The following is a 24,839-nucleotide window of genomic DNA, read 5'->3' as shown; positions in this document are numbered from 1 at the left end:
GCCTTAAGGCCCGGATGGACTGTCTGGAAAAGATAATTTACTCCAAAATTGGGACTTCTAATTACTCCGTCAATTAATCGTTTTTTCCGATAATTGTTAGCTAGCATTCTAGCGGTTGTCAACAACTAGGCCGCTAGCTAACAGTTATCGGAAAAAACAATTAATTGACGGAGTAATTAGAAGTCCCAATTTTGGAGTAAATTATCTTTTCCAGACAGTCCATCCGGGCCTTAAGCATTTCTGAATAATTGCAGGTCAGCTTGCATATGTGACTCGCTGTATATAAATGATGTATATAAATGATAATATGGGAATATTATTTACAAATAAACTATTTACAAAAATACAGCAAAAATAAATAAAATGATGTACTTTAGATTTTTTATAGAATATTTGCTGAGAAGGTTGTTTAAATTGATAAAAAAAACTGTCTGTCAATTATAATTCCTAAATGATGTCAAAATGTTCTGCTGCAATAATTATTATTATATATTATATTGTTTATAATAATGCTTATTTCATTTGGGAGTGGGAGTGGAGTCCCTGAGAACTCAAAAATCATTACATGACTCCGATCATTCGATGGAACGCTAAAAATAATTCAACAATAAATTCACTAAACAATCAAATAATTTTTATTAACTGCGTGCAACACCAAATGCTCGTAGCATTATCTAAATTCTATATTTGAAGTAGAAAAATTCTGGAGTCAACACCAGAGCTCTTCCCTCAGTTTTCTCGACTCCTCGTCGTAATTCCGGAGCCAGAAGCTGTGAGTTCTATCTCCATCAGTTCCTGGAAGGGCATTGGCTGGAATTGAAGCGAATGGAGAAATTATTCAACCAGTGATTATTAAAATTGATTAGATGAGATTACCTGCTTTGAGATGGGGCTCTGCATCAACGTAGACACGTTCTGCCAGAGATTTATCCCCTGTACTGTCTTCCACGAATTTTTTTATAAAACTGAGGTCGAAGCTTCCATTTCGGTACTGTATCATCAAATTTTAAATGAATATTCGTCTATATTCCGAGTAAATAATTTATGCGCATTCCATTTTTCAATTATCACTGCAGACTTACGTATCCATAACCAGTGTACAAACATAATGAGAAATCCTTCAATTTCCCACCATCCGGTGTTGTGCTTCTGATTAATGCCTTATCCTCTATGAAATCCATTTGAATGTAAATAAAAAACAAGATTAAATTCAATACCTAGATGAAACAATTTCATAAATAAATCGAAAGAAATAAATCGACCGGAATGGCGTGAGAAATATATTTTTTCTCCGATTCTCCAGAGGAATAATTCCCATTTATTCCAAATTCAATTTCAAATACGAGAATTATTTTAAACAATAGGATTATTATTAACCAAATGGCTTTTAATGAATTTCAATTAAGACTATTATCATTTCCAATGATTCCAAATATTATTATGACTATTTTTATTATTTATGTTATTATCTATATTATTATTAATATTATTATTATTCGCGATTGTTTATACCTTCACTGAGAGATCGTGCACATCGATCGACGACATCCTTCAGGATGACAGGAGTTGGAACACAGCTATCACCCTAAAAACAAAGATATAAAAATGATATTGATATTTTTTATTGAAATTGGAGGGATGACTTACCAAGTGATGAACTAATCCCCAAAGGGCAAAAATAAATAGCTGTCGCATTTTAATAAATTAATAAGGTATTGGCACAAAATTTTGTTCAGTATTGTTCAGTTGTACGATTTATCGGTGTTTGTACACAATGTGGAGCTGTCCCGTATTTTATACCCAATTCCTATCTACAGACACATTTTTTTATTATTTCCACGGGAATGCCGGAATGACAAATGTAACTGCAAAACACGTGTGTATGAATAATGAAAAAAATTCATACCTAAGCCCTTTCACTTCTGATTCAACGGTGAAAATCCATCGATAATCAGATAATTGGATTGAGCTGAACCGCCCCCATGATTATTTATCATATCGGAGTGTAATAATTTGAGATCTCAGTTGCTCCGGAAATATCAGTTCTAAAGAGTTGCAAAATGGCTGAGAGTTCACAGGGTTAATCGAGAATCATCTGGAAAACTTTCCAATCTAACCGGCCTGATCTATTTCATTACAACATTTATCAGAAAATCACACGACTGCTCAAACAATTGCGTAAGTACATAAAAACTCCATTCAAAGGCAATTGCATGAAAATCCAAATTGAGTAAAGTAATTAATCGTTAATTACGACTCTAAGCTCAAACATTTGATGAAAGCCTGAAATTTTCCTGAAACTTCAAGACTGATTTCCTTTTTTTAAATTTCTAAATTTTTTAGTGTCACCCCTAAAAATTGACACGTTCGTTATAAATAATTTTCACGAAACCAATTTTCTCATGATAATTTTAATTTTCAAATGCTTTATTACCTCATGTATTTCCACATTTATTTACAGTATTTTTAAAATGATATATTATTGCACTTCTGTATTAATTTTCTCAGTCACACCAAAACTTATTAGCGACTTCTCTGATTTCTGGTCTATAGCTTGTGAGATAGAAAGCGTAAGCCCTCTCAGCCTCATCCCCTTGAAGTTCATTAGCTGTTGCAGATAAGAACAAATTAATAATCTGAATGAGCGAATTATTTAATGAAAATTACCTTTTACAATGTCCTGCTTGGTCCGCGCAATGACACGATCTGCTACGTCGGTTCTTCCCTTGCTCTGTGTGAGAAAATTAACGACAAAGTCTACGTTGAAGGCTCCATCCTGGAACTGAATTAGAAATTAATTATTACTATGCATTATAACGTTAGTATTGATTAATTAATTTGTTGAATTTACATATCCGATGCCCTTGTAAAAACACAGTGCGAACTCCTTCAATTTTCCACCGTCTGGTTGATCTGCACCGATCAATGCTATATCCGCTGTGGAATTAATCAAAAATTCATCACTGAATTATTTAATAAAAGATCCTCTTAATGTTAAGTTAACAAAATTGTCTACATGATTTGTGTCATTGGCAATCGCTTCTATGAAGCCCACATTAAATCCCATAAAATTGTTCATCGATTGGGTTTTAATTGTAAAACTTAAAATATCCTCCGAGGAATCCCAAGCGTTTTTTTAATAATAATTGAATAATAAATAAAAATTGTGGAGTCTTAAGATGAATTTTATTACCTTCGGTGAGAGACGATGCACACTCGTTGGCAACATCCACGAACTTCTGAGGGAATATAGCGCAATCTTCAGCAGAGCTAGGGGTCTGAAGAGAGATTGTGAGAAAGATGAGATAATTCTGAATGGGGGAATTAATAGTGGAGCTTACCAGGAGCAGAAGGAACCCGAAGACACCGACGAGAAGAGATCTCTCAGGAACTGGGAGGAAAAACCGTCCGGATTTCATGTTGGTCAGAATTTTTTTTATTTTCAATTCCAAGGGTCTAGTCACTCTGGAGACAATCCCCAGGTAATCCATATTTTATACTGACTTCTATCCTCGTAACTTCGATGCTTTTACAACTTTTTAACCAATGAAAAAGAGCCGCATGTTCACTTCCGCATTATTTTTCAACGAAAATAGGATTTTAGCAGCGAAACAGTAAAGAACAACTCGATTTTTTCAAGAACGAATTACCAATGGAAAACAATTGGATATATGCCTTTATAAATTCACTATATAAACTATTCGAGTGAACAATTGATCATGATTTCAATTTATAATTATAATTATATTTTAGCGAACAGTGGAACAACTGCGAGATAATCATTAATTGTTTTTATGTAAAAATTCGGCTGTTGAGGATTTTTCATACAAATTTCATTGGATTATGAATTCAATACAAGAATATTCAAATCGTCAAATCGTCAAGTAAAAAAGAGTGAGTTGGACAATTTTTCTTCATCTTTTTTATGAATAAATATAATGAATGGTGAAAGAAGAATTAAGTGTTCAAATAAATTTGCGAGAAGTAATTGCGTAAAATCTTTGCAGAATTTCCATTAAATTTCCACATAATTTTCATGTCTGAAATAAATGAACTTGGCACTGAAAAATTCAAGTCGCAATAACTTTCGTACATTATTTCCCTCCGCGAATAATAACGGATAAGAAACTGCACTTCCTCACATGCTCTGGAATTTTTCCCTACGATTTTATGATTTTTACATGCAAAAAAATTATGAGTCATTTAAAATTTGAGATAATGACGTCGAAACACCTAACAGAAAGAAATATTTTATTGTGATGCACAGGCAACAACAATTTCTAAAATATATATAATATAATAATAGATGTGATTTGGATTTTAATTATTCCATGTAGAGGAGTCGAGTAATTGAATTATTATTCCTTCAGACTTGATTTCAGAATTTCCGTGAACAATTTATTCCCAGGTGAATTTTTTGTTTCGTATCCTGGGATTTCATTTTCACAAGTCTTCAACCAGCGTACGACATCTGGATATGAAGAGATCGGGACAAGAGCCTGAAACATTCGTCGATAATAATACGCCATAATTAAAGTGCTTTATGATTTTGTGAAGTTTAAAACATGAATAAAAATGCATATGTCTAAAAAATATCAGATGGACTCTATTTTCCTTTTAAAAAACCCGAAAATCACATCACAAGTCAGACATTCTCGTTTATAGAATAAGCCTGGACTACTAGTATTATTTTTAATAATTTTTAATGATTAATCATTTACGAAAATTAAACTACTTACATCTAAACTGCTCAACGTAGAAACACAACTGATATCCGCAAGTGTGAAGGACTCGCCGGCTAGCCATTTTTTTTTATTCAGAAATTTATTCATGAATTCATAAGCCTCTAGCACAAGTTTTCTTTTTTCCTCAGGAACTGAAGTTACACCATCTCGCAGTATTGGTTTCTATAATAAAATTAAAAAAATTATCAGTCCCACAATTCTGATACTTAGCACTAGGATTTTTAATGAGCTCTCTCTCAGGCAATAACTCACAGCTATTCCTCTCAAAAGTGCGAATAGTATTCCACTGTCGAAGTGCAGGCGTTGATCAACGATTGCTCTCTTCTTCAGGTCCTTGGGGTAAAGGGCATCATTTTTTCCATATTTTCCCGTCAAGTAGCAGATAATTGCATGGCTGTAATAATAAACAAAGTACAGCAACAATAAACCGTAGGATAATTTTGAAAAATTACTTGTTGCCCCGTAAAATTCAGAGTGTCAACTCCGACTCAAAAATTCGGAGTAGAAAAAAGATAGGATAAAAAAAGGAGTAGAGAGATGAAAGAAGAGCATCAATCAGTTCTAAAAAATTATAGAATCAATGCCCATCATCTCTCAAATTATAAAATAATGATTATGCAGTTTTTCCATCCTCTTGTAGAAATTTTTCTTCGGATTTCAGTTGTTATTTAATTTATTATTGCTGAATTATTGTGAAATTATACCTGTCCCAAATAATATCCCCGTTGTCATCCAATGTTGGTACAGTATGTTGTGGGTTGATCTGGATGAAAAGGAAAAATTAGATTACAATTTTCATTTGCATGCTTACATAGTAATAATTGTTTTACTTTCTTGAAGGGTTCATTGAATTGCTCTCTCGCGTCCAAATTGATCTCTCTTATCTCTAACTTCAAACCAATAGCTTCAGCTGTGAGAAGGACAGCGCGACAAGGTGGGCTGATATGAGTTGAATACAAAATTGGACGTGACATCGTTATCAAGTGATGATGATGTGCAGAATGTGAAATCGAAATCTAGCTGGATGAATTTTGTCACGAAGATTGTTTATCTAAAAAAATCCAAGTTATTATGACGAATTTTCAAATTTTCTCTTATATACGTGTCCAGTAAAAAAAACCGAAAAGATCAAGAACATAATTTTGAAAACCGTTTATTAGTTAAATTGATCAATAAATAGTCGACCAAATTTCTGATGATATCTGATTCTCGAAAAGAAGAACACGAAAATGGCCGACATGCGGAGGAAAATTTACTTCATGAATTCTCAGCTAAAGATAAAATAATAGATATGTATGTTAAACGGTTTAAAATCTTCGTTCATTTTATAAGATCAGAATGAGCCATCATCAGGCTGATCTGAAGAGGATAAATCATTTTAATAATCATTCAAAGATGCGAGGTGGAGACACCGCCATTCGGGAAGAGGTCGATTTAAACAAGATGGCGAATAATTCTTCAGAGGTTTCGTCTTCGTCGAAAATAATCCATTAAAAAAATTCTTTTCGATTCGATTACTTTGTTTGAGAATTCTTGAATATTTCCCCGCTTGTTTCAATCGTTAAAAACTGTAAATAGTATTTTTCACGCCTAGGACGGAGAAAGGGAATCTGACGAATGCGACTTTATAGTCCGAGCCGGAGAGAAGGATTATAACGCGCATGAGTCAGAATCACTTTTTTCGCCGTGGCTATGATGCTATTTTATGTCATTGTGGCCGAAAACGCGTTTTTATCTGAGCGGAGCGAGGCTAGACACGCGTTTTACCGGCCGCTATGACATAAAAGTGTAAAACTATCCCTTTAATAGTTAAAAAATGAATATTTTCCGTCTCACGTTTGAATCTCTCTGATGTATAAAACCAACTGTTGAGACTGGCGTAAACTTTCACCGGAGGTGATCAGTTTTACGAAAATATAGTCAGTATCTTTATGATACGCCGGCGCAGTGAATTTTCTGAGAAGAACCTATAAATAGTAACGTGCCAAGTAGAAGAGAGAGTTGTTATCATTTAACACATTCTTGCGCTTTGCTTATAGTGCATACAATTCGATTCGCTGATAAATACATAAAGTCTCAACCCTGACTGGCTACCGATAAGATTAAAATATTTTCATTCGCTTCATTTTCTCAATTAATTAATTACGCCTCTAGAATTTTAACTTGAGATTGAGGAAAATGAGGATTTTTTATTTTTTTTCAATTTTGGCAATTCACCAGATTCATACATCATCATCCACATCATTTATTTTCAAATAATAATCAAATTTCCTTTTTCGGACGAATTCCATCAGCGATTTACTATTCTCTAAAAATGCTGTAGTTTCTGTTTCTATTGTCTGCAAAAAATCATTAAAAACTTTATTATTTTTTCACGTAGAAGCAATAAAAATGACGTAACCAGTACCAGGAAAAAGCAAAAATAGTTGAAAATCCAAATGAAAATGTTAGAAAAAAATTCGAAATCATTGGGTCATGCAAAAAAAGAATTAAAACGAATGATCTTTCCTCATAAAGAATAAAAAAAAAGTATTTTCATTTATTCAGAAATTTCCATCGGTACATAATTTACATAAGTATCATAAGACTGTTCACAGCTATAATACGATACAAATAATCTCGACTGCAGTTCATTGAGATTTCTAGAGAAAACGGCATCAGGGGCTCTCGCAGACGACACCATATCACCACTCCAAGCTAGACTAAACTCACACTCTAAAAAATCGATGATTGATCGAGTGTCATTACGTGAAAAATCAAGATTAAACTTTCCACTCAAAATCATTGGAAGCGTCGACACATCTCCACCTCCATCGTCACCCCCTTCCAAAGAACCCAGAGTCCGATGGAGAAATCTGCTGACCCCATCAGCCGTCTGACCCGGGGTGATATACACCAGAGCATTAAGAATGGTCTGACCGTTATCCAGGATACATTCAGTTATGCAGATCTCGCCAACCTCGGAGGAATTAACACTCAAAGCTCTCACACGAAGTAAAGAGATGTCCATATATCCAGTGACAACAGAGACTCCATCCACCCTCTGCGAGACAAATGCCCTAGGGTCTCCCTCCAAAGGATCCTTAAACCTCACGACGCAATCGAAATTCGGAATATCGAGTTTCTCTTTCATTTCTTTATCATTCAACGTCTTTTCCCCCAAAAGGAAAATTGCTGTGCGTTGCACAATTCCATTCACACCTAAACAATTTCTTTGCTTCAAGCTCCTACAGTCGACTTTTAATCTCCACTTCCACAGGAACTCCAGAAGGGGTTGATGCATCATTACAGCACGATCCAGAGAAATCCCTCGAAAGCTGCGAGAGCTGACAGAATTGCCAATTTCATAGCGAAATGGATTCACCTCGTCAGTCGCGATAACATAAACTCTGTTAATACCCACAGCACGAGACAACATCGAATACAGAATGTGTCGTGAGTGCATATCGTTGTATTGATAGACGACGAAGTAGTCGTCTTCAGGGAAGAGTCTGAATGCGAGAGGGCTGAAACGTTCAGCTTCTTCTCGTGTGAAGACTCTAGACTCAAGAAAATCTAATTCAATCTGATTTAAACCTGCACCACAGTCGACTTTCATTACTGCTGAGAAGAAGATGCTGTTAGCTTTTTGGAAAACCTTGTGCAGCTCGTAAAACCTCAGTCCACTGTAGAGGCTACTTCCAGGTTTTCGTTTGTCCTGGTCAGTGGATCCCGTTGGTAACTGCCACAAATCACCAACCAGGACAACATCCATTCCTCCAAAAGCCTTCTCGAAGTTCCCAGTAGCTTCCTTCATCCTCGCCTCGATCTGCGCAAGGAGTTCCAGGCAGACGATGCTCACTTCGTCGATAACGATAACTTGAACAAATTGGAAAAGTGTGCGATATTGCTGTGCTACTTGGTCTGACAATGATAGGATCGTAGGGAGGGATATCTTCAGGGCCAGGTGAACAGCCTTTGTGTCATTGATCGTAGCTGTGGGCTTTCCTGTTGACACACAGGTTGAGTAGACGTTGCAGTGCCCTGAGGCATTTTTATAACGATTGTAGATCTCTATGAGAAGACGCAGAACGAAAGTTCTTCCTGACTTCACTGAGCACGTGAAGAATATCTCGAAGGGCGTGCGATTACCTGACATCAGGCTGCACACCACTTGCATCAGCAGAATTTTCTGGTAGTCGTTGGCCAATTCCATGAGCTCGTGAAACTGCAAATTTTGACAGAGGGTCTCGGGTGTCTCGATGATGGTGTGAGATTTGTCGATGGTCAGTCGTTTCAGGGGATTTTCCGAGGAAGTTTTCATGCCGTTATTATTATCTTCGGAGAACAATGGAGTTGGCAAAGATTGCTCTGCTATCAATCTTCGTAGCTCGTCTTTGTTGTCCTCGAACGTTATTTCGGAAGAAATACATGGGAATGAATCTGGAAACTCTTCTTTGTGATAATCCATCTCAGGGGAATCAGGAGAAATAGAATTCATTCGTCGATTTAATGATGATTCACTGGGAATTGATAATTCATTATCACTATACTCCATTGCTACAACCGTATGAAGGATTCCATTTGCTATTTCGTTTGATATTTCTTCGGGCTTCTGGAGGATGAAATTCCTGCAGTTGAGGTTGTCGGAGGGCATTAATTGGTCGTCAGTATCGATGTCTTGGGTGTTGTGCGATGATACTTGGAGATCATCAGATGGAAATCCTGTGGCTATCAATTTCCTCACCCCGTCCTTGTTATCTTCGATGAACAGTGGATTTACCAAGGATTGTTCAGCGATGAGCTTTTGAACTTCTTCTTTGTTGTCCTCAGAGGATATTTCAGGCGAATATAATTCCCACGAGGCTTCATCACTAATCTCCTCGAACTTTTGAATATGATCTTTACTATCTTCAAAAGACATTTCACTAGGAACAGATGTGAATGGATCTGAATGCACATTCAATTGATCGTCTATCCCTGGGTCTTCGGGAGAAATTAACTCTGATGGAATCACAGTGACTGAATTAACTCTTCGACTCGATGATTGTCTGCAGGTCGAGCACACGATGTTGTCCTTACGTTTCTGCCTTTGCAAAAGAGAACGAAGGAGTCGTCCCTGGGTATCTCCATTATCCTCATCATTGTGAAACCACAATCTTCCGCAGTAGAAGCACTTGGGACTGGAGATTTTGCATTTTGCATTTTTTTTCAGGCGTTTTTCTGAGCCTTTCGAGGTACTAGAGCTGTCTTGATATTTCTACGCGATAATTTCGTTGAATTTCTCGTTGATGGTCCTGGTGACTCCTCGTCCATCGGTTCCTGCTTCATTTCTCGATTTTCAGGTATGAAAATACAGTTCATTTCGATCGCTTTTTTCATCTCCCGTCTGGCCCTGTGACTCCGTGATCGCTCTGTTGAAGTCAGTGGCTTTTTCTTTGCATTCGCAGGCTTTCTAGCTCTTACCCTGGCTCGATACTCTCTAGCTCTTTGTGTGGATGACTTCGCCATTTTCATGAGAGCTGAACAATTATAATAAACACTGAATTAATCAAAACAATCTTTTGTTTAATTACCGTGCATTATGAGGATTAAAAAATTCGTTCTGGCAATTATTCAGTTGCCATCGATTTCTGATCATTAAAATTTTGAATTGTAGCCAACTGTACATTAATTCTCCGTAGTTCAGGAAAATCCTTCCTGTTGTGAGATCCAAATAGTTAAATAAATATTGCAATCCATTTCATATTGTCAGACATCAAACAATCCATAACAATTGAATCATCACCCAATTAAATTCCAAAGCACAATTCAGACTGTTTCAATCTCTCAAACTTCGTCTCAATTTCGATAAAACCTCGCAGTAAACACAATTGCACAAATGTCCCCGTCGATGTCCATTGTTTGTTGTTTTGTTTTCAAAGACACAAATTATCTCCCAAGTCCTTAAAATTGTCCTTTCTAAATCCATCAATTCAGGACAATTTCTGTTAAAGACTTTCAGTCATAATTTATCGAGTCTCGTTAGTCTCGAATTACTCTTACATATTAACCACTAAAGAGGTGTCCCTTCGAATCGCTCGTGATTATCCGAATCAATTAAACAACGAACAGGTGTCTTTTACGAAAATGTAAACAATAACAACCCGACGCCATGACACATAAATCTGGATTACCGATTGAGTAACAAAAAAGCTTCACGAGATGTCACACGTCGCCCTTTCCCTCAATAAAAGAGTAAGAGACAAAAAAAACAAAAAAAAAATGGACAATTCTTCCTCCGATTCTTCTCGGTAACACTTCTATAATTCGTGATTGATATAAATTAATTTTTAATAGTTGATTTGGGGTAGTGAGTGTAGTTAGATAATAAATAAAAAGTGAATAAAAGGGACAATAGTATATAGAGAAGATAAACGCTAGAATGAATTCCCAGACCTCTCGATGACAAATCCACACAAATTCACATGTGCAAACAATGGAGTGACAAAAGCCCAATAAACAATTGAGCAATGTCAAGATGACTGAGGATAAACATGAGAGACATTGTTTCTGTTGATCATTGTGTCGTGGATAATTGGAGTCTTCAATGTTGCCCTAATAATATCGACGAATTTTGAAACATTATGATTGATTGGTGGTGATTCAACGAATTTTTTCTGATGGTATCGGTTTAATGAGTGACCTTTATTGACTCCATCTTACTTCATGGAGATAACAACAGATGAAATGATACGATCATTGCGAAAAAAACAGTCTTGATTGTCAATTGGTTGTGATGCACTGGATATGTCGCATTTGGTGAGTGTGTCTTTCATAATGTTAGCCCTCAACAAGTGACAATGTGCCAATTGTTACTTTAAATTGAGTCAATTTATTTGCCCTGAGTTATTCTTTCTTCTTTTAGTCTTATAAACTCCGTCGTGTCCAGCAGTTCTGGTTTTGTTTTCATTGTGACACATTGGGGAGAAAGTTTTTTAGTTATTAAAGCGGGAGTATCTTGCGTTAATTATTTATTTTTAATTTAACTAATTGTTTTACTGAATTGATGTTTCAAGATGCAGAAAGGATGGGTTGCGTCAACAGTCGGGCTGACATCAATGATCTCCATCCAAATATATTTCAAGTGATGAATGTCGATGACTTAGGGAATTTAATAACTCCCGGTAGATTAGAAGTTACGGAATCTGATATTGTACTTTATCAACGAGGCAGACAGGCTGTCAAGTGGCCCTTGAGATGCCTCAGACGATATGGATATGATTCCGAGATATTTACTTTTGAATCTGGCAGGAGGTGCTCCACTGGGCCTGGTATATATGCATTTAAATGTCGAAGGGCTGATCAACTGTTTAATCTCGTGCAAACCAATATTCAGGTAAAATTCTCATAAGATCAATATTACAAATCAATTGCAAAATTACTCAATTTTTCCCTTTAAATACTCCCAAATGAAAAAACTAGAATAAAAATTAATTGAAACCGATAAATAATCATTTGAAAATTTTCAGGATTGCAACAACAGCGGAGAGGACGCAATATCCCGTGACTTATCGATGCCCTTGCATACCGGTCCAACGATAACCCGAATGACAATACCAAGCGAGGGAAATTACCTCGACCCAACGCCAATTCGTCCAAGCTCACGAATAAGCATGGCAACCCGTTTTCCCCATAGCCAGCAAAATGGTTTCGGTCGGCTTGGAAGTGTTGGCAGCAGCAGTGGTCCAATATCCCCACAGGGTACAATGGGCTCCCCCTCCCCACCCCCATTGTCACCAATGACACTGCCACCACCTCCTCCACCCCCAACAACAACCACCACCCAGTCCCTGAAGCCCTCATTATCCCATCCCCCAAGCCAATCAGCCCTGTACGTTAACGAAGAGATGTTATCAGCAATCACCATGGAACTCGAGCACAATAACAACAAGAGCCTAAGAAGAACAATGCAAAGATCTTATACAATGAGCAGTACCACCTCCAGCAGTGGATTGATATCAGAATCAATTGGCATAACAAGTCAATCCACCCAGGAGTATCACAATCGACCTCCACCACTTCCCAACGTATCATCCTACATGAATATCGATATAAGCAGCGATGCAAGTCCACTGTCACCGTCCCACAGTATTTCTATATCAACACCATTGAAAGAGGACACTTCTGAGACAGAGACTGGTAATGTCGGTCATGCCTACATGAACATCAGTCCAGGTATCGATAATGTCAGTGACACTCTTCACATCAACAGATCTAGACCCACTCTCACAGCATTGTCAACACCCACTCATTTACCACCTCAACAATCTGATAATTATCCCTGGGATGATCGTGATAACTCTCGTCACTGCTACGAAAATCTCGAGCCTGGGGAGATCGATGGACTGCGAATGAAGGTATCGGTTAATTCTGATAAGTCGTCGTTACCACCGACAACTCCTCCTGGGGAGATCATCAAGGAAGTTAATTATGCCGTCCTGGATCTCGATAAGAATAATGTCTCTGTCATGGTGACTGGGGAGAACGCTGGCTCGATCATTCTCCCTTCACCACCGGAGTCCCCGAGTAAAATGGGTAAGGGGTATGCCACTATTGATTTTAATAAGACAGCTGCTCTGTCCCATTCTGTTAATCCTAATGGGGTTAATGATAATGAGGGATCGAGAAAGACGAGGCATAATTCGACGATCAATGATCTTGCTGCACCGAGACAGAGTTCATCCATCAGTGAGTGAGATTTTTTTGCTTTCCTGGAGTTTGGAGGTGAGTGGATCTCAAGTTAGTTGTCAAAGAGTCAAATGGTCAAGAGTCACAGTTAATTCAGATAACACACTATTATTTCTAGATCATCTCTAAATATTTCTGAGTCTAAGGAAGATTACTAATTTTTGTTACGGATCTTTTTATTGCTCTCGTTTTACTCTGCAGAAGAAATCTTAAGAATAATTTTGGTATGTCTTTTAGATCCAGAGATATTTCTCGATAATTACTAAGGAACAAGTCGACTTGTTATCCTTTACCTGATTACTACTGAATTTATTTGTTTCTCGAGGGGTAAAATTAATGGTAATTGTTGGATCGTGTTGAGGGGAATTTAATGGTGGATTTATTGATGGATCCTGCATTTAGGGTGATGGGATGATGCATGTGCCTGTAGTACTGCGGTACAATTCAATGTTCTCTCGTATTGTCTGGGACAATTTTGAGGGAGATTAATGTAAAGTACATTTTGGATGAGATTTTATACTACGAGGCCTATCTGTGTAGAATTTATTGTGAGCCAGGAGAGCTGGCTTGGCATCATTAGTAGCTTTTAGTGTTGATTGTATTGGGTATTTTGTGATGAGTGGCGAAGCTCTTGAGGTACTCCCAATACCTCTGGCATCACGCATCTAAAGGATTAAAATTGTGTATACATGTTGCAATGACTATTGATGAAAATTATTAACGACAAAGCTAAATGTAGATCATAGGTAACTGCGTATGAGCTTTAATGTACAACTGATATCACGTACCTAATTAAGAGAACTTGCCAAACTTTCGGAGAAGTTTGAAACTGATACTTGATCGACAAATGCCAAAGAACGATCGAGACGTGAAATATTTCGTACTGGAATTAATAAATTTTGCAGCGATATAAAATATCATGTAGTATTATATCGTCAATGGAAAGTATATGGTGAAAATTGTCTTGTCACTTTATCGTTTTTGTTGTTTTATTTCGATCAGTTGATAGATCTCTCGTGAAAACTGAAACATAGAAATCAATTCTTACAAATCTGAAGGTCCATCAATTTTTTACGTTGAGGGGGAGATTATCTTGAATTACGCAGATGATTGCTCAGTAACTGGGCTGTCATGCCTGGAGAACGAAGTTAACGAATTCGTAAAGTAAATTGTAACGATGCATCGATGAAAAATACCCTCACCAATATTCACAAAATGTACGTTTTTTGGAAAATATTTTGAGAAGCCATTATGCAGCTAGAAGCACAAGAATAAAAATACTCATTAATCATTAAGATGAAGAATAGTGCGAATTTGGAAGGACAGGGGACCTATTCTAAGTGAACAAAATAGTTTTTTCATCTTTATTAAACAGAAGATTGTTTAAATAAAGAAAAATAATTCAAACTTTGATTTTTTTTGGATTATAAATGAAAAGATAAGAATTTCCATCGGAAGAATAACTAAAAAATAAATTGACTTTTATATTTTTTCGGGGAAAATTTCGCGTGGAAAAATGGATGAAGATATTAAAAATATTCGATGTTTTTTTTAATACAAATATTTTTTTAAAATGTCGATATAGTAACAATCAGATGAGGTTTCAACACTTGGAAAAAATTCTGAATGAATTCATTTAATCCCATCAATTTCTTTGAATAGATCCCATGGACTCTCGAGCGTCACAACCATGACAGTATTAATGTCACAGAAAATTCATAAATACTAGTCTATCTGCCTTATAAATAGTGGAGTCGAAGAGAGTACGATGGCTCAATAATTTGGAAGAAAGAAATCACTATCATTTATTTTTCATTACTAGATGTTAAGAATATTTGGATAGATAAATATTGTACAGGAGCAGTCGATAAATTCTTCGCTAGACAGAAAAAAGTAAAACATTAGAGACGATGGATATGAAAGCAATTGGCGAAATGTCACGACGTCGCAGTGAGGAGAGAATTTAAAAAATTTGTAAATATTTGTGTTATGCAACAGTGTATTTTGTATTGGGCAAAAAAAAAATATATAATAATCTGCGCAATAATGCAGTTACTGTATCCAATGGCTGTGAAACGTCATTTGCCACGAATGTTGAGCTCCGGTGAGAACGAAATATTTATGAGAATAATGAGAGAGAAGGAGTGCAAAGATGTAATTAATTTAAAGTGACCTAAAATATTGCATCGCGGAATTTAGGAGTAACGAGAAATTGTAATAAAATTACGTGCACGTGAAATAAAATCAGTTAACATAGAAATGATTATTAAATGATCATTAAATGGTCATTAAATGATTATTGAATGATTATTAAATGATTATTAAATGATTATTAAATAATTATTAAATGATTGTTGAATGATTATTAGGACACAATGTAGGAGAGAAATGCGGAAAGAATTTTATTTTTCTATGAGGAATGAAGCTTCCTATCGAACAGACAAAAAATCACAAGTTATCATGCAGATAATTGATTCATAATCACGGGAATGCTATCGATCGCATGCAGCTACGTAAATAGAAGAATAGAGGAGAATAGGAACTAATAATATCGAGTGAAACACAATATGCAATGATTGTATGTGCTCTTTACTGTCGTTATGCAGACGTTATTCATAGAGGATGCCAAGTTGTATTTTAATAATGTGGAGATTGCGCTGGATTAATTGAAGAGGGCAACTAAACTTGTAATACGATATAGTGTAATATTATTTTATACATGATTAACTGTACATAAGTCACCAAAGAAAACCGAGACACTATCATTTTGGTTTGTGCCTCAGTTCGAAGTCGTACGTATATCAAATATATGGAAATGTTATCTCAATGGTTTTCCTCTTTTCTTATTGAAAAAATCGCAGTGATGTGTATTGGTTCAAAGAAGATATCTTTTTTGATGTTTCATGATTCAATCATAAAATTTTATTCATTCAACTTTTACAAAAATGACATAATTATTATTCAGATAGAACAATTCGAAATTAATAATTAATAATTCATTTGAGAACTGTACAAATTTAATCAAACAATAACATTCATAGCAACATTTGGAATACGATTAACAAGAGAAAATATAGCCAAAGTTATCCTGACATCCTTGGATATCCTGAAATCTCGAGCTCTTGTTCTTTTTAACTGAATTATTCTGAACATGAAAAAAAATCGGAAACTACAAGTAAGATATCAGAGACAATTCCTGATCCATTGAGAGAAGAAATTTTATTCGACTTTCACACTGAGAGAAAATCAGAGAAAACTACTTGATTTCCAAAAAAGACATGATCCTGTCATTCACTAATTTCCTCTTCAATTCTAAAAATAAAAGTTCATGCAATTCACCAAATTTGCAACCTGGGGATTATTCTCTCAGTGTAGAACCAGTGATCAGAAATATTCTCCTGATGTGAAACTTTCTTCTCGCACATGTGGATCATCGATAGCGATATCTGGAGACACTGATATGTATCGATATCAAAATATTCATCCATCGTACGATTGAAGAGCCTCTCAGGTGTGATTCTCACTCCTTCTGGTTCTCTCCTGATCGATAATAACCGATATATCGAGGTGACGATGGTGTATAGATCCATCGATACACGTGAGATCAGCTCCAGAATCGATGAGTACTCTAACAGTATCGATAAATCCACTTTCGGCAGCCACCTGGAGTGCTGTAAGGCCCTCGTCATTTGTCACCTCCAGCTGGACAAGACTCGATGTCATCAGCAAGGAGACCACCTGGTGGAAACCCCTAGCTGCTGCCAGGTGAACTGGTGTATTGCCACCTGCGTCCTGAGTTCTCGGGTTTTCGTTTAGCTTTAATAATTTCTCCACTGTCTCTGGATAATTTTTTCTCGAGGCAATGTGCAGAGGAGTTTCTCCGTATCGAGACGTCAAACCAGTTGGTGTGTGAGGTATCAAGAGATCCGCTGTATTCAAGGCACCAAATTCGAGGGCCTCGTGCAGAGGAGTCTCTCCACGGTCGTTTTTTAGTAACGGGTCACCCCCTGCCGAGAGCAGGACTTGAATCACAGACGCAATTTCGGGTCTACAGTTATCTGTGAATAAATCATTACTCGGGGTCAAAGTAATTTTTACGGTGTATATTCATTTTATTTATTTTATCATCAATAATCAGTAACACTGAATACCAATTCCTAATTATTACTCATAATTATTACTGAGATTTATTGATGAGTCCATAAAGATTGTGGTTTTTTTAATTAAAAAATAATTGGAGATTATTTAAAAAAATCATTGATTATGATTTGATTAGGATTGATGAATTGAAAAGAATTCGATGAAAATTAGGGAATATTTATTTTTCTTTGGTATTTTTGTCTTACCAAAGGTTACTGAAGATGCTAATATGTGCAGAGCATTTCTCCCCTGGTGATCTTTTTCGTTGACGGCCCCAGCCTTTGCCAAAAGGCTGAGGGTCTCGAGGGCCTCTTGAAACTCCACTTGAGGGACTCTCGATGAATACGCGTGTGCCAATTGACGGGTCAACATGTGGAGGGCTGTCAATCCACCCCCGGCCTCTTTGACACCCGGTGAACAGCCGTGTTTCAGTAGCTCCTCCACGAATTTACGAGCCTTGAATGGACCACGATTTATTATCGCACGGTGAAGTGCTGTCTCACCTCTTGGGGAACGGGCACCCGGATTGCAGCCCTTTGCGAGTAAAACTCTTCAAATGGAAAAATAATCGTTATAAATTCACTTTATGTTAATTCACAAGATTTAATAGCGGATTAGAATAATCAATTGAAATAATTTCGAAATAATCAACTGGAGTTATACATTTTTTTTATAAATGATTATAATAATATTATTCAAGGTCTCCGAAATATCTTTGTCTTCAGCTAAAAATCGGTTTCTGATAACGTTTTGAATACCGATACATCAAATAATCAAATTCAATTAAATAAATTCCTTCAAACCAAACAATTCCTGAGGCACTTACGAAATAATCAATTCGTAATCAACAAATTCGATCATTCAAAAACATTCTTTATTTTGATTACTGCATATCGAAAAGAAAACAAAATTCACAACTACCGCTTCGACAAGAAATCCTCTTCAAGAAAACAAGCACGCACGTTTTTCGGCATATTAACTAATGAATACAACAATAATTATTAAAAATTCATGACATAATTAAATATTCCCGCGCAATTCAATCAAAAATCATGAAAATTCAGATTTTCTCAAAAAAAAAATTGGTCTACATCTCATGAGTAAAAACAAAAATGCAAATAAATTAAATAAATTAATGTAAACAGCAATTAAATAGTATTTGCTTCGAATAAACAATTAATTACGAATGAAGTGTCAATTAAGATAAAAATTCCATTAAAAATTGATAATTTCGATTATTCCATCCGCCCAACAATTAAATCATCAATTAAAACCAATAAAACACCGAAAATAAAACCCATGAGGATGTCCCCGAGACATGTTGGTGACTGAAATTGACGAGCCAATAAGAAAGCGACATAAATAATCCATCAATTACCTCAAAACCTCGTAACAATGATTGGTAGCAGCCACAAGTAGCGGTGGATCCCCCGAAACATTCCAATTGGGCTCATCAACATCAACAATAGCCCCTTCCCCCAGGAGTTCATCAACTTTTTCACTATCGCCAATTCTCACAGCCTCATAAAACCTCGCAGAGTCATCAGCTTCCCAGCCCTCATCAACGCTCCCACCCTCAGCACCAACACCATCACTAGCACATAAACCTGAAAACCTCCCCAGCCCCCCCAGCCCCCCACACTTGATATCCCCCTCATTTCCCGGTGAATTGTAACCAGATGACTCGTTCAACTCATTTGACTCGTCACTCCCTAAACTCGCTGATGAAGCAGCACTCGCTGTTTCATAGTTGCATTCACTCTCATCCCACGTGGAAACCCTTTTTCCATTTTTACCCCTATTCACCACCCCCTTCACCTCAAAATCCCCCAAATTCACCAGACCAGCCTCATCCGGACCCCCAATCACTCTCGTATCACTCGTGACACTAATTCCACTCATAATGAACAAACTTCTTCAACTTCTTCAACTTCTTCCACTCCTTCAAATTAATCTCCAAATAAAACTAATAATTAACAATTACCCAATTAATTGAACCGAGATAATTAATTTCAGGAATAATTTCAGGGATGATTACAGGGATAATGGATAATCTAATGGAGTTACGAATTTTAAAAGAATTTCTTTCTCAGCGAAATTTTTTAATGTTCGAAATGATTTTGATACGCCGTAATGTACGCACTGCAGAATGCCTCAGGGAGAAATGAAAATGAAGTTCAGGGGAGCAACTAATGTGGTTCCCACACGAAACAATTTGTCACACGTGCACAAAATGAAAACAGAGACTGCCAGTGATATGACACCGAGACTCGAGGTTGTTACGTATATAGAGCAACAGGTGTACGTGATTCAAGTGATAAAAATGCTTTAGTAACTAGTTGGTACACTTGTAAATCGAAAAGCCGCTCCACGGTGTGTGCACAGCTCTCTGATGCCCAGACTCTTTCAGTTCTCACTCCGCACATTTTTATCCCCTCTCCAGTTTGAGTTGTCCACCACCGAAGAGACAGAAAAGACGAAAAAGCCATGCAGAAGAGGCAGTGGCGTCGACTGCACTCGTTTATCCAGAAAATTTCAGGGGAGAAATTGCTGATCAATTTATGGCTGCGGTGGTGCTGTTTTTCTTTTCTATTCCTGGACATTCTGTTTCTCTTTTAAAATGGATGTTATTTACTTTTTTTTACTCTCTTTATCACTCAGCCTCGGGGAGGTTTTTTTTACCTGGGGTGACCCTTCAATTGTTGATCCCAAGGATTTTTACCTGATCTTCCAGGCAAGTGAAACCCCGCGTTCTTCAGAATTCCACGGTCATTGGTTTTCAGGTTCATTGAACACCAGGATTTCGAGAGATACATCTTAGTCTAGGGGAAGTCTGAACGGAATATTTAGGGATTTATTATGAAATGAAATTGAGTAGAACTTCTGGATTCTTGTCAAAAGTTGTTTATTGAACTTCAATTACAGTTGTTAAAGTTTAATTAATTGGATCTCGTGTTCAACAACAAACTCCCAACGTCGTTACAATGACAAAGATTACAATTCGTGAATTGAAAGAGGGAATTATAAAGGAATTGATGAAAATTAGAGGTAAGTCTGTATTTCAAGCCTTGAAAACCATACGAGAACGAGAACTAAATTTCTTAGTGAAAATGCGTCTTCAATTGTTGAGTGAGACCTTATGAGCCTCCGTTGCGATCGCCGTTCATTGATTTCCTAGAGAACATTTATTTTTATCAGTCCTTTTGTTTTTTATTATTAAACTGAAAAATCTAGCTGAAACTAAAAACATGTCGAGAATGTTTACCAAATACTGTCGATATTTTTCGAAAAATTCTTGAGCTACAAAAAAAATTATCATTTTTTCCCCAATTCATAAAGGTTTTTACTTATATTATTTTCCTCTTCACCAGTAACTTGTTTTGTAAAATCTCAAAAAGGGATTTTTTTTCTTTTTACTTCAAAAATTAATGGAAGTTTAGTTTAAAAACTTTTCCACGCAAATTCATTTAAAACAAAGAAAACCTATTGAATATTTTTATCAGCCTTTGGCCATTCAACGATTAAATCCAAAACAGTCATGCAACGGCGCAATAACTACAGACTAATCAGTATAACGATTCCAAATGAGTTCACTACTTGGAAAAATAATATTATCGAGAAATTACGTGACAGTTCGGCAAACGTGAGACGATGTCTCATTTCATAAAAAATTGAAGAACTGATTTCATTTTCTACTCAAATTTTTATTATCACAGGTATTCCGCAAGGTGAAATAAAAATAGCGTTGAGGAGAAATAAAAATTCTTTAGTTCCGAAATGTTTTTATGAAATGAAACTTCTCCCTAAGTAATTCTTAGTGATAAATGTTTTCCTTCGTGTAATGAGCTGAAGTCAAATGACTCAGTCTAAGGGCGTACATCATTAGTCACTAATGATTAGTGTTTACCTGCTGCGAGATCTGGATGCTGATCTTGACCTCGTGCGTCGAGGACTACGATCCTTTGAATCGGATCTTCCCTTGCTGCGTGATCTTCCACGCCTGTCATTACCACTTCTGCTGCGTGAACGACTGCGCGATGATGATCGTGAACGCTTGTTGCTACGTGATCTTGATCGTGATCTTGAATAAGACCTAAAATTTGGTTAATAAATGATGAAGAAAATGAGCTGTGAGTTATAATCAATGATCGAGCAAAAAAGTAAATCCACAAAGAGCGGAGATCGATGCCACCATAATTCAAAATCAAACAAATCAATCACTTAAATCTCAATTATTTTCCTCGATCATTGATGCACTCCACGGCTTAAATTCACATAATCAACAAATTATCATCTTTTTCTTTATCAGCTGCAAAACAAGGAGACAGAATTTTACAGCATTAAACAAAAGAGAAAATAAAAATACAAACATTATCTTGGGATGATAAATTATCAATGTTCAAGAAATTATGAATTTTGAATTACTCAATTATTCAGTTAAATTCTCTCTGATCAAGACAATTTTATTAATATAAAAATAAATTCTTACTTATGTTACAGTAAATACTGACGTATACAGATATATACCTTCGATAAATATCTGTATACCCATTTTTACCGATTCAATTGCTTTATTGATCTTACTATTAAATCGCAGGTGAGAGCTGAGCGTACACACACGCAGTGTCAAATACGTGGGCCAGAACGTACTAGTGAGAAGATCTAGACGAGGTGTCATTTTATGCAGATGAAATCACGCGAGGGTCTCGCGAGATGAACACAGTTGACGCAGAGTGGCTAGATGGGGCCTATCGACGACGACGATGACGACTAAATACTGTTTTGTTTTTTTTTTTAGCTTTTTTTCTTTCATTTTCGTTTGAGATTCGAACAATTATGGAAACTAAGAGATAATTCGTCCCCCACTGGCTGGTGGTATCTCGAAGTGCGCCGAAGTAGACGTGTTTGCACTAGCCACCCCCCGTCTCGCCGGTGTATATTCGTTTTTTCACCCATATTTGGTATTCAGGGACGACGGGCGTGCAGAAGGAATACCCAAAAGTAGGTGCTCTACGCTGACAACTACGCAGTGTGTGTGTGTTTTGGAATGTTTTTAATTGTTTTTTTTTTTTTCAAGAAATGATTTTTCGATCGACTGAAGTTGCCCTTAGGCATTCTCGCGGATTATTGGCAGGCTGATTCAACGCTTCTACGCATGAGCTGTTTCACACAATGCGTATTTTTGAATTAATGGTTTTTGGTTTTTTTGTTTTTTTTTTTGTTTAATTTCCACACTGTCAGCTGGATCTCCTATAAATAACGTTGGGATGATTACATCTGTAATATTTACCCTGTAATCATTGACTGTTTTTTGTCTGTTGTGGGTTAAGGATGTTTATACTTATGCCTGAGGTTTGGAAAATTGTTGGGGTATCAATTCGTTTTTTTTTTTTTCGTGATTTTGATTCGTTATTGCGGAATCAATGGACTGCAATTATTCTGCCTCGTCACTCATCAAGAAATATAAAAGATCTGAATAAATTTTCCTTTAAAAAAATTGCAATTTCAATTCAAGGAAGATTAAACCCACAGGACTCTGAATTCCCTGGAGCCCTGATTACACTTCTCTCCATCAATAACTCCCGAATCCCCCGAACAACCCCAGAAATTGCCTGATAACCCCCACCCCCCAAAAAAGTCGTACAATCACGCAAGTAATGCCTCCCCTCCCCCAAGCAATCGATCCCCCGCCCCAAAGCCTCGAGCTGAAAAACCGTATAAACATCCTTAATTATCCCCCCAAGTGTCACAAAATGACCAATAAATTGTCCACACATAATAGTCCACATAACAGAGCAAAACAGTGAGAAATTGAAATTGAAATAATAGCATCAACAATAATAATAATGAATAAAAATGTGAAACAATGTAATATCAATATGAGAATATAATGAAGAGTTGATGAAATAAAAATGAGAAAAAGAGGCAAGTCAAACGAATGAATTACCTGCGTTTGCGTCCTCCCCTGTGCCTGGGACAGTCCCTGGCATAGTGTCCACGCTCACCACACTCATAGCAACGATCCTCAGGATGGAAAGGTCTACCACCAGCTCCACCACGTCTGGAACCACCACCACGATCCCTCAGACGTTTACCATTGGAGTGCTCGACCCTAGCTCTTCTTCCACAAATTGTTCTTCCATCCAAGCCCCTAACGGCGTCATCGGCGTCACGCGCGTCCTCAAACTCGACGAATGCAAAACCCGGTGGATTTCTAGCCACCCAAACATTCCTCAGGGGTCCGTAGTATGAAAATGCATCTTCGAGATCTTGCTTCGTAGCACTGCTGCCGAGATCCCCGACATAGATCTTACAATCGGACGGATAGCGTGACATCTGCAATGTTGAAGGAAATAATTATTCAACTTTTTATGGGGTGGATATTATCGAGGCGGCTTAACCACGCCGCACTCACCGTATTCCATTAACTCACCGTACTCATGTTTTATTGAAGTGAAAAGTCGTTAAAATCCTCTCCACATTCGTTAAAATGTACCACCGATGCTCCCACCCTGTGAGAGACACTATTCCCTCGATTTGCTGATTCTTATTCTCTTTTTTTTTCTCTTTCACCAGCAAAATCAATGCTTTCCTTGTGTTTCCACCCGAGTCCGTCCACAAAATGGTGGATCTAGGCTTTGGGTGTTTATTGAGTTGTCGCGAATATGATTTTCAGCCACTAGTTGGCGTCTGGCTCATTCTCATTGGCTCTCAAACCGATATTCCATGGATTTTGACCAATGGCGGGATCGCTTAAAGCACTTCGGGTTCTCTTCGTAATTCCTCAGTTTTTCGCTATAATGGGTACTCATTGGGCCGTTGTCGTTACCGGTATTCAAAATCTATCGACTCTTTGTAGCGAATTGGATCGCATTGGTTGGTATCGATACTCCAATGTAGACCTCATGCAATGGAAATATTTTTTATTTTAATCAACCAAATTACTAAAAAAAGCCTCCGAGTGGTGATTCTTCAGCTTTCAGCATTATTATATATAATTGTGGATTTTATTTTTCATTCAACCGAATTTTAGAGAACCAATAAAGAACGATTTCCTCACAATCGATTGTCCCAATTTTTATGATTTTTCAACTTCTTTTATCTTTCAAAAATGACGCATTTGAGTCCCAATAATTTAGGTAAATGAATCAAAAAATTCTGGAAGTCAACTTTTCAACTAAAAAATTAAATTTATGTTTAATGGTTTTTTTCGTTCAGTAATTGTTCTCCCAGAAATCGAAAATC

At 36.8% G+C, this 24,839-nt stretch overlaps 6 protein-coding genes and 1 long non-coding RNA gene across 12 annotated transcripts; 2 read left to right on the top strand and 5 right to left on the bottom strand.

The window, feature by feature from the left end:
- Positions 1-612: 612 nt before the first annotated feature.
- Positions 613-2,307, bottom strand: LOC105273675 (uncharacterized). Its single transcript, XM_011316249.1, has 6 exons — positions 1,907-2,307; positions 1,648-1,811; positions 1,513-1,585; positions 1,083-1,168; positions 877-991; positions 613-810 (listed from the first exon to the last, which is right to left on the bottom strand). Exons 2-6 carry the CDS (start codon positions 1,693-1,695, stop codon positions 710-712), a joined length of 423 nt encoding a protein of 140 aa, XP_011314551.1. The 5' UTR covers positions 1,696-1,811; positions 1,907-2,307; the 3' UTR covers positions 613-709.
- Positions 2,308-2,406: 99 nt separating this feature from the next.
- On the bottom strand, positions 2,407-3,506 carry LOC105273673 (uncharacterized). The gene is made up of 5 exons (XM_011316248.1): positions 3,342-3,506; positions 3,194-3,278; positions 2,852-2,937; positions 2,668-2,782; positions 2,407-2,608 (listed from the first exon to the last, which is right to left on the bottom strand). Exons 1-5 carry the CDS (start codon positions 3,489-3,491, stop codon positions 2,505-2,507), a joined length of 540 nt encoding a protein of 179 aa, XP_011314550.1. The 5' UTR covers positions 3,492-3,506; the 3' UTR covers positions 2,407-2,504.
- A 728-nt stretch (positions 3,507-4,234) lies between these two features.
- On the bottom strand, positions 4,235-6,689 carry LOC105273672 (glutathione S-transferase 1). 2 transcript variants are annotated; one of them, XM_011316247.1, is made up of 6 exons: positions 6,582-6,689; positions 5,576-5,796; positions 5,450-5,508; positions 4,998-5,139; positions 4,740-4,907; positions 4,235-4,499 (listed from the first exon to the last, which is right to left on the bottom strand). In XM_011316247.1, exons 2-6 carry the CDS (start codon positions 5,717-5,719, stop codon positions 4,359-4,361), a joined length of 654 nt encoding a protein of 217 aa, XP_011314549.1. In that variant the 5' UTR covers positions 5,720-5,796; positions 6,582-6,689; the 3' UTR covers positions 4,235-4,358. The 2 variants fall into 2 exon arrangements, with proteins under 2 accessions (XP_011314549.1, XP_011314548.1); XM_011316246.1 differs by having other exon boundaries at positions 6,546-6,682.
- A 4,290-nt stretch (positions 6,690-10,979) lies between these two features.
- Positions 10,980-15,601, top strand: LOC105273671 (fibroblast growth factor receptor substrate 2). 2 transcript variants are annotated; one of them, XM_011316245.1, is made up of 3 exons: positions 10,980-11,525; positions 11,789-12,102; positions 12,236-15,601. In XM_011316245.1, exons 2-3 carry the CDS (start codon positions 11,794-11,796, stop codon positions 13,460-13,462), a joined length of 1,536 nt encoding a protein of 511 aa, XP_011314547.1. In that variant the 5' UTR covers positions 10,980-11,525; positions 11,789-11,793; the 3' UTR covers positions 13,463-15,601. The 2 variants fall into 2 exon arrangements, with proteins under 2 accessions (XP_011314547.1, XP_011314546.1); XM_011316244.1 differs by having other exon boundaries at positions 11,783-12,102.
- A 441-nt stretch (positions 15,602-16,042) lies between these two features.
- LOC105273670 (serine/threonine-protein phosphatase 6 regulatory ankyrin repeat subunit C-like) lies at positions 16,043-19,993 on the bottom strand. Its single transcript, XM_011316243.1, has 3 exons — positions 18,973-19,993; positions 17,801-18,144; positions 16,043-17,512 (listed from the first exon to the last, which is right to left on the bottom strand). The coding sequence occupies exons 1-3, from the start codon at positions 19,494-19,496 to the stop codon at positions 16,962-16,964; spliced, it is 1,419 nt and encodes a 472-aa protein (XP_011314545.1). The 5' UTR covers positions 19,497-19,993; the 3' UTR covers positions 16,043-16,961.
- Positions 19,994-20,482: 489 nt separating this feature from the next.
- On the bottom strand, positions 20,483-24,231 carry LOC105273669 (serine/arginine-rich splicing factor 7). Of its 4 annotated transcripts, none has more exons than XM_011316239.1 (4): positions 24,010-24,231; positions 23,542-23,930; positions 21,502-21,687; positions 20,483-20,768 (listed from the first exon to the last, which is right to left on the bottom strand). In XM_011316239.1, the coding sequence occupies exons 2-4, from the start codon at positions 23,928-23,930 to the stop codon at positions 20,732-20,734; spliced, it is 612 nt and encodes a 203-aa protein (XP_011314541.1). In that variant the 5' UTR covers positions 24,010-24,231; the 3' UTR covers positions 20,483-20,731. The 4 variants fall into 4 exon arrangements, with proteins under 4 accessions (XP_011314541.1, XP_011314540.1, XP_011314544.1 ...); XM_011316238.1 differs by having other exon boundaries at positions 24,028-24,231; XM_011316242.1 differs by having other exon boundaries at positions 23,542-23,903; positions 24,028-24,231.
- Positions 22,179-22,868, top strand: LOC105273668 (uncharacterized). Its single transcript, XR_892922.1, has 2 exons — positions 22,179-22,595; positions 22,672-22,868. It is a non-coding gene; the product is annotated as an uncharacterized lncRNA (long non-coding RNA).
- Positions 24,232-24,839: the final 608 nt, after the last annotated feature.

The sequence above is a fragment of the Fopius arisanus genome, unplaced genomic scaffold (assembly GCF_000806365.1).
Source record: "Fopius arisanus strain USDA-PBARC FA_bdor unplaced genomic scaffold, ASM80636v1 scaffold00006, whole genome shotgun sequence".
In the NCBI taxonomy this organism is placed as follows: domain Eukaryota; kingdom Metazoa; phylum Arthropoda; class Insecta; order Hymenoptera; family Braconidae; genus Fopius; species Fopius arisanus.
Note: the sequence above shows the minus strand (reverse complement) of the source record. Positions and strands in the feature narration are given on the sequence as shown.

Excerpts from the sequence above, each read along its gene's own strand:
- LOC105273675 (XM_011316249.1), bottom strand. The coding sequence starts at position 1,695 with ATGCGACAGCTATTTATTTTTGCCCTTTGGGGATTAGTTCATCACTTG. Across the intron at positions 992-1,082 it reads TGTACACTGGTTATGGATAC|TACCGAAATGGAAGCTTCGA; the intron begins GTAAGTCTGCAG and ends TTGATGATACAG. Across the intron at positions 811-876 it reads AGAGCCCCATCTCAAAGCAG|CCAATGCCCTTCCAGGAACT; the intron begins GTAATCTCATCT and ends CTTCAATTCCAG.
- LOC105273673 (XM_011316248.1), bottom strand. The coding sequence starts at position 3,491 with ATGGATTACCTGGGGATTGTCTCCAGAGTGACTAGACCCTTGGAATTG. Across the intron at positions 3,279-3,341 it reads TCGGGTTCCTTCTGCTCCTG|ACCCCTAGCTCTGCTGAAGA; the intron begins GTAAGCTCCACT and ends ATCTCTCTTCAG. Across the intron at positions 2,783-2,851 it reads TTTACAAGGGCATCGGATAT|TTCCAGGATGGAGCCTTCAA; the intron begins GTAAATTCAACA and ends TTTCTAATTCAG.
- LOC105273672 (XM_011316247.1), bottom strand. The coding sequence starts at position 5,719 with ATGTCACGTCCAATTTTGTATTCAACTCATATCAGCCCACCTTGTCGC. Across the intron at positions 5,140-5,449 it reads GGGGATATTATTTGGGACAG|CCATGCAATTATCTGCTACT; the intron begins GTATAATTTCAC and ends TTATTATTACAG. Across the intron at positions 4,908-4,997 it reads CACTTTTGAGAGGAATAGCT|AAACCAATACTGCGAGATGG; the intron begins GTGAGTTATTGC and ends ATTTTATTATAG.
- LOC105273671 (XM_011316245.1), top strand. The coding sequence starts at position 11,794 with ATGGGTTGCGTCAACAGTCGGGCTGACATCAATGATCTCCATCCAAAT. Across the intron at positions 12,103-12,235 it reads TCGTGCAAACCAATATTCAG|GATTGCAACAACAGCGGAGA; the intron begins GTAAAATTCTCA and ends GAAAATTTTCAG.
- LOC105273670 (XM_011316243.1), bottom strand. The coding sequence starts at position 19,496 with ATGAGTGGAATTAGTGTCACGAGTGATACGAGAGTGATTGGGGGTCCG. Across the intron at positions 18,145-18,972 it reads CATTGTTACGAGGTTTTGAG|AGTTTTACTCGCAAAGGGCT; the intron begins GTAATTGATGGA and ends TTCCATTTGAAG. Across the intron at positions 17,513-17,800 it reads AGCATCTTCAGTAACCTTTG|ATAACTGTAGACCCGAAATT; the intron begins GTAAGACAAAAA and ends ATTTATTCACAG.
- LOC105273669 (XM_011316238.1), bottom strand. Across the intron at positions 21,688-23,541 it reads AGGGGAGGACGCAAACGCAG|GTCTTATTCAAGATCACGAT; the intron begins GTAATTCATTCG and ends ACCAAATTTTAG. Across the intron at positions 20,769-21,501 it reads GCATCCAGATCTCGCAGCAG|GAAATCAATGAACGGCGATC; the intron begins GTAAACACTAAT and ends AATGTTCTCTAG.